Consider the following 7,816-nt stretch of genomic DNA (forward strand, 5'->3'; position numbering starts at 1 on the left):
CAGCACATGACCCCTTGTTGATAGGTTACGTTTTGCAAAATACATGTATTTAAAGACAATAACTTTGATTGGAAATTATGATATACTCTGGTAACTGATTCAGTAATTATCAGACCCATGAAACATTGGAAATCTAAATTTTAGTGTTATTCTAACCATTAATATCAAAACATTGTTTGTATGATATTTAAACACCGCAATCTTACGCTAAAGTCATCCAAAACACCCATCAAAGAATTTACATAATATTTATATATCATATAAAATGTAACCCTATGCTCACTGTTAAAATCTTTCATAATATGAAATATACAAAAAAAGAACAACAATTAACATATATGTTAATATGATGAAATATATAGTTTGATATATTTTATTATGTGATTTAATGCATTAAATGTGAAATACGTTTGTATGTGATGATTTTAATTTCAAATTCAGGTGTTCAGATCTTCATTTTTTTACATATACATATATATGTCTTCTTGTCAATATATACATAGATAAAATGAATTACTTGTTAATCATTGTGTGGCTTAAATATGTAAGACTTGCAAAAGTGTTATAAAGTTATTATAAAGGTTTTTCTTGTGAAAATTCTGTCAAGTCAGAAACATTCTACAGTAGGACTACTTGATATTCACCTTCAAATAGTATTAAATTAACACTCAAAACAGAAATAACTATTCAGGTTGAAAGTAAAAGTACCTGTGTATTGTGTACAAGTATATTTATGCATGAAATTCATTGATATATTTTAAAATGAAATGCCCGACAAATTTGCAATCTTGAAAGAAGATATTTTTTCTATTATAGCTAATATAATCAAGTGTTTTGTGTTTTTTTAATTGATACCAACCATGACCTTTCAATACCATGTATAAATAATGAAAGACAATTTTATACAATCCCTCTTTATAAGGATTATCTTCATACCTATGTTTTTTATTCTAACACCATTACTAAAGTTCCAAAATGTCACAAAAAATATCTCTTGGAAACTTTTGCTGAATTTTAGATATTATTGATGAGACATTCATTAGCAATTTGTTTTCAAAAATACCAATGCTTTCTTTGAAAAACAATTCTTTAATATTAAAGAAATGATCAATGTATAAAGTAATTATCTTCAAATTGATAGATCAAGACAATAAAATTATTTGAATTCTGATGTTTCAACTTTAATAATTAATATCAGGTAATTAGGGTATCATTTTATTAATCAAATTAAAAATTTCTTGTGACAGCATAAGATTATAATACACTTTACTTTACTTGATCACAAGACGGAGAAACTGTAGTTGAATAAAATATTGAGAAGCTCCATCTCAATCCAACTACAAAGGATAAAAAAATGTCTTATTAACTGAAATATTTCCAGCATGAATGAAGGAGTACTTGAGAGATGGATGTTCATATTTTTGTTTCTTCCTTCACATCTCTTTGCCTTCTTCATTTCAATAGTAAAATCTCCATGATGTTTTTCTTTATGGAGATTTTTTTTGTTTATCAAATCAATACCAAAATATTGTGCATTACATGGCAGTTAAAAATTGAATTAATTTTTATCTCTGAAAGAAACCTTTTTTAACGCTTTAATTATACACTGAATGTAAACACTACACATATTTTATGGTAGTCTGTATGTGTATACATTAGTCTGATGGAGGAAACATGTCCCTTTGAAAGGGATTTTAAACAAACACAAATTAACTTAAAACCCAACAAATTTCTCATTTGTATGCCAGATAAAGAATAGGTCTATATATTATTTGTTTTGCAAATCCGCAGCATAACATCAATAGTACATATGTGTTTTACACAGCACTTTTCATACAACTTATCTCAAACATTGCACTTAGCTTACAGAGGGCAGGTGAAGAGTCATTAGCCATACTCTACATTGATAGTCCTAGACAGCGTACAGGGAAGTGTCTACACTGAGGTGCACACATATATATATGCATGGCATGAAATTCAGGAGGTGCATTACTGAGCATCTTACATTCCAACTAAATGGTTACCAACAAAAGCTGCTTGTTAACATTCTCCGTCATTAATGCCGACATGAGTGGTGTCCCTTTACTTGAGTTAATTCCTCTTGTCTCGGGTTGCCTGCCTTGCATGTCAATGATACACCATGAAACATGATGAATGTTCTGCACTTGTATACTTTTAATCAGCAACCACAGTCTGGCTTTTTTTGCTGTAGCTGCTCCTTCTGTAAACGACGCAATGAGGTGTCACCATACTGAATGCCAGACCCCATCCTCTCTGGATCAAGTTCACCTTAAATGTGGATAATATCATGTTAGGAACATTTTGGTAAAACATTCAACCCACACAAAAGCTCCAATATTGCCAAAGGAATCATTGAAAGATGTGATTGATTCATATAACTCTACATCATAACTAATTTTTTGAAGCACTCCGCATGCATAAATATAAATAAGACACATTATCTGTGGGAGCGCCTCCATCAATAAAACATTTTACAGGAATACAGAAAATATTAGTTAAAACAAGGCATTTCAAGGTCATTATTTACATTATGTTATTTATAGTTCAGAAAAATATCTAAAAGTGTGTATCATACAGAAACTAGCTACTTCTTTGTAAACAAGTATTACTCATTATTTCACAGTAAAATATCATTACTGATAACAAAACTAAATGCTGAAAGACATGGTTTGTTATGTAAAATAAGCTCTACTTACCTGATTCAATTTTAGTTAATATAGATCTAGCACATTTCAAAAACGTCTCTTCAATATTTTCTCCAGTCAGGGCACTTGTTTCAAGAAACATGAGATCTGATATGCAAATATAAAAAGAGGACAAAATATGACAGCAAATGTTCAAAGAGTATAATCTTCCACAAATATCACAAAAAAATCATTACCAGTAAATATGGAGATATTTTATTATTCACTAAAATAAGATTCATTAGCACAATGAAATCCTTCATTTAGCAATGATTAACATTTTGTATTTTGAATTCAGAAATTAAAAATGTCTGTAATACCATTTTCCTGAGCAAATCTGCTAGCTTCTAGAAATGTCACTTCACGTTCAGCTTCCAAATCCTTTTTATTTCCCACCAAGATTATCACAATATTTGGACTTGCTAAAGTTCTTGCATCGGTTAACCAGTTTGTCAAGGCATTGTAGGTTTCACGACTGCAAGAGAAGAAAGTAAATAATACTGGAATAACTTGAAGACAATTAACTAACATGTTGATTAATGACATGAATCATTTAAAGTTAAAAAGTGTTTATTCAATACTGTGAACATGCACGTTTTAGCAGTAATCTTGTTTCAGCACATTTTGCATTGTAAGTATTTCACTAAGATATGATGGTGCTAATTGCACTTTCTTTATGCTAATTATATAGCATGGATGCATGAATCTTATGTCATGCTAATTTATGAAAAAAAAATAATGCACTGTTTAAAGTAAAATAAAATATTACTGAAATTTGTGATTCTATAGTATTAACAACAGGCCAGCAGTGTCTAGATAATAAGGGCCAAGTGAGCTAAAAACAATACACTGACCTTGTGATGTCATAGACAAGCAGGGCACCTGCTGCTCCTCTGTAGTAACTGCGGGTTACAGATCTGAAAATTGATTATCAGATAAGTACACAATTGCACATCCTTATGATGTCTAATGCACTGGGCTGATTATATCTGTTATATTTATTAAGTAACACGCTGATCATACTTTGATATGGTAAAGTATTAATCATTACCCTTATACAACACACTGTCACAACCTTAACATGTCATGAAACACACAAATGAATGAACCTTATGATTCAGTACATCAGTATATATCTATGAACTGCTACATAATAGTTATAAACATAGAAACTTCTACCTTTTAATACCTTAAGGTTTGTTCTGTTGGACCCATTTTAAATTTGGTATCTTTCGTTTGGATTTCATACTTAAACCACCTTGTATGGATGAAGAATCCGATTAGAATGAAACACCCTGTTGTTTAGTTTCCCTCGTTTTTTAGTATGCTATACTGATTTCTAAATTTGAAGAACATATTCACTGGTGTGTTTTTGTACAATCATTTTAATTTGTCACCATCTGGTCAAGCCATGACAGCCTTATCAATCTTCAGGCAATCAATTCCTGCTGACCTCACAATTGAACATGAGCTTAGTATACAGTAGATAGCTACAGTGGAGATCAGGTAGAAGAATTCTACCACAAAGACAGAAAATAAACCTATTACAGTCCAACTTCTACGAATCAAACTTTGATGATTCAAATTTCTCCATCTATCAAAGTGTTTGTCTGGTCCCAAATTTTATTCCTACATATTATTACTAAATCACCCCCTTATGAATTGAAGTTTCATAAATTGAATTTTTCTACGTATTAAAGTTTTTTCACAGACCATAAGCTATGATAACATAGTCATTGACACCTCATGGTTCGAACAAAACATTTACTTGTAATGTACAGGTATTTTCGCCCTATGGCAAAATTTCACACTTTCAAGCGAAGAGTGCTACCTCTCAATGGGATTACGATAACCTGCTATCATTAGTTCTGTATTACGGGGTTAGTTAATGACTGGACACAAATTCGAATTTAATTGGTTATTTAAAAGCCAATATCTTTAATCAAAGATAATGGGATGTCATGTGATGTTCATCATCACCATTGTGGTGATAGCATTTAGTTAGGTCTAATTTATGGAACTTCGAAAACAACACTCATTTCCAAAGTGTCACTTTTTAGTTGTAAGCATAAAAAGAAGAGAAACACAGTGATTTATTTGTCAATCATGCGTTCTGCAATAGATTCAGTCTAACTGTCAGCACAACCTCAGCAAACACACCTGTAATTTCTACGGAAGAAGATGTGTGATGTTAGTGCTGTTGTTTCTGGACAGAATATATTGTGATATTAATTTGCTTTCTTTTAAATTCATCAGCCTTAAAATAATAATGTAGCATGTAAAGACCACTGTAATGCTGCACATTGTTTCATTTAAAACTGACTTGTAAAATGCATAAACTGTGTGACATGCAAGGTCAATTTACTGTTGATTTTTATTTAAAGTTCAGTTTTTTTCGTGAATAAAAATGTTTTGTTTAAAGATAAAAATGATTTTTTTCATTTAATCTATGTTTTGGTATTTGTTGTGTTTGTTCAGGTAGAAATATCATGCCATCAACTATATATAGCCATGAATATGAAAATATTGATATGGCCCACCAGGCATGATTCAAAGTCTCGATGTATAAAAGTTTTTGGAAGTTTGTTGAACTTCGAAGCATCAAAGTTTGACTGTATATTCAGTTCCTATAAGAATTGCCTACCTGAACCTCTCCTGGCCAGCTGTGTCCCAGATCTGCAGTTTGACAGATTTCCCTCCAACATTAACAACCTTACTCCCAAATTCTACACCTATTGTGTGGTTTGAATCTTGTTTAACTGTAAGTAAAGAAAATACATCATCAGATAAAGGGAGAAGGATTTGAGGGCTCTACCAAAACCTGCTAGTGAATTCTGTAAACAAAAAACAAAAAGGCAAAATTACATTAATACTATAATAATGAAAATAACATAATTTCTGCAATGATTTTACAAAGGAAATAAGTAATTTTTCAAATTTGAACATCATAATTATTAATTCTATAAATGCAGATTAATACAACAAAACTTGTATCTGCCTTTTATTGAAATACAGGAAATAGTAATTTTAACTCACATTTGTTTTCTATAAATTGATGCAGAATACATGATTTTCCAGCTCCTGCACTTCCAATCACCAGAAATTTAAAGAGGAAATCTGAAAATAAAAGCAGTCACATAAATAAATATGAAAAGCATCCCAATCCAGTCAACGACTACATTTACCACTTTGTAAATATGAAATCCTAGTGAAATGTCATGGCCAACATTTCTACAATCATAATGTAAACCTAATAACATTGTAATAGGATAGAGTAAGGTAAGGCTAGTATGTCGATCTGTACTCCAAACTTCTTCACTATTCCCTCCTTTACAGTCTTTGACAGTTAAGACATGGTCAAGTTAAATATTACAAAGGAAGCCTCTTGTTTCCTACAGCTTCTACCTTTTGAGCAGCCAACAGCACCAAATCTGTAGTTGGAAGGGGTAATGACAAACACCCTGCACCTGGTGCAGATTGGTCCTACAACCCTTTGGTGTCTATTTAGACATTATATAGGTAAAAGAACTTGTACTTTCAACTTCTACAAAATCGTGATAAAATGAAATAAACAAAGATGAACAGAGAAATGTTTTTCCAATTGATCATGACCATCACATAACATACCCTTTCACAGACATTTCTTATAAACACCAGTGAGTGATTGCATATAATTAAAGCTTCAATACATTTTTACCTGCATTGGTTAGAAAATGTTCTGTAGAAAAAAAAGAAAGGATTTCTGTACATTGTATACCCTCTCTTTACACAGAACAAAAGGGAAGCATTCATAATCAGAAATCCTGCACACTAGCAAATCTTAAAATAATAGAGTTAGTTCCTAAAATGTTATTATTGGGTATCCCTTATTTGGTCTTTCTCAAAATGTCCACTTCCATTCCACAGTCCACATATATACTGCAGTTGGCCCTGACAAAATATTAGATCACCCAAGTAATTAAATCTGTGTATAAGATGTGATGATGGATTAACATTATGGGATGATGCTGTTTATCATCCTCAAGGAATAATCAATTGACTTTGATTTCAGAAAGGCGATATATTAGATTTTTTTTTGATAACATGGCGTGACGTCACACCACAAAGTCTCACAGAGAGCAATTTCAGACAAAAATATCTGGTCATGCCAGTAACATCACGTGCATTTTACTATGCATCTCCAAGCCTCATCATTATTTGCCGATCAGCTGATCGGGTAAATTTTGATTTTATTGCATCACATTCATGTGCAAAATGCGTCAAATATATACCACTATACACAACCAGCAATCCTTTCATCACTTGCTGGTGTGTTACACAACTATATGAGCATTTATTTTTTATCAGCATGATAAAAATGATTATTATACTTCCGTGTCCGATCTAAAATTTGAGACAAGGGGAGGAACGACAGCAGACGGCCTTGTTTGGTAAGCAATACACAAATATCTGTTCATACCTAGAGTGTTTCGACAGCACAAACAAATATGCGGTCGGAATCGATACGGAAAAATCGTGACATGCAATATTACCGTATGTTTCTGACATATTGTCAGCGTAAATGCCAGTGTTTTCGTCCTGGCGAACTTCGCAAAAGATGGCAATCGAAGTCTCGCTCAATTCTCGTCACTATATAGACAAAGAGGTGGAGGACGGTAAAATTATCCGGAACTGTCTACAAAATTCAAAATCAGCATTTTCTTTCTCACAGTGACAATCTACAACAACAACAAAGGAAAAACAATAACAATTGGTGTGTTTTTTTCATATTAATAACCGCTAATTTTCTTCTAACACTCCATCATCATGACTCAAGAGACACATTTCGGAAGCTACGATTTTGCTATATTAAAGAAACATGAACATGAAACATTAGCTCTAAAGACCTATCATAAAGACCAAACATGTGAAAATATCACAGTAGTTATAGAATACAACAGAAACCTTATACGATGAACTGTAAAACTGGTGATGATGATCGCAAATGTTATAAACATCACAAAGAGAATACTAACGTGTTAAAAAATTACACAGAAATTTCTGAAATAATACAAGGAGAAACCGTCAGACTCCAGTCGCTGAAAGCATGGTCAGAGATAACCATTGGTTAG

General features: G+C 32.0%; 1 protein-coding gene across 1 annotated transcript; it reads right to left on the reverse strand.

The window, feature by feature from the left end:
* Positions 1-1,174: 1,174 nt before the first annotated feature.
* On the reverse strand, positions 1,175-7,271 carry LOC132562339 (ras-related protein Rab-4B). Its single transcript, XM_060227078.1, has 7 exons — positions 7,238-7,271; positions 5,742-5,822; positions 5,350-5,464; positions 3,560-3,622; positions 3,026-3,180; positions 2,718-2,813; positions 1,175-2,289 (listed from the first exon to the last, which is right to left on the reverse strand). The coding sequence occupies exons 1-7, from the start codon at positions 7,251-7,253 to the stop codon at positions 2,180-2,182; spliced, it is 636 nt and encodes a 211-aa protein (XP_060083061.1). The 5' UTR covers positions 7,254-7,271; the 3' UTR covers positions 1,175-2,179.
* Between the last annotated feature and the right edge of the window lie 545 nt (positions 7,272-7,816).

The sequence above is a fragment of the Ylistrum balloti genome, unplaced genomic scaffold, assembly GCF_031769215.1.
Source record: "Ylistrum balloti isolate Yb309-2 unplaced genomic scaffold, AGI_CSIRO_Ybal_v1 Utg371394, whole genome shotgun sequence".
Classification (NCBI taxonomy): domain Eukaryota; kingdom Metazoa; phylum Mollusca; class Bivalvia; order Pectinida; family Pectinidae; genus Ylistrum; species Ylistrum balloti.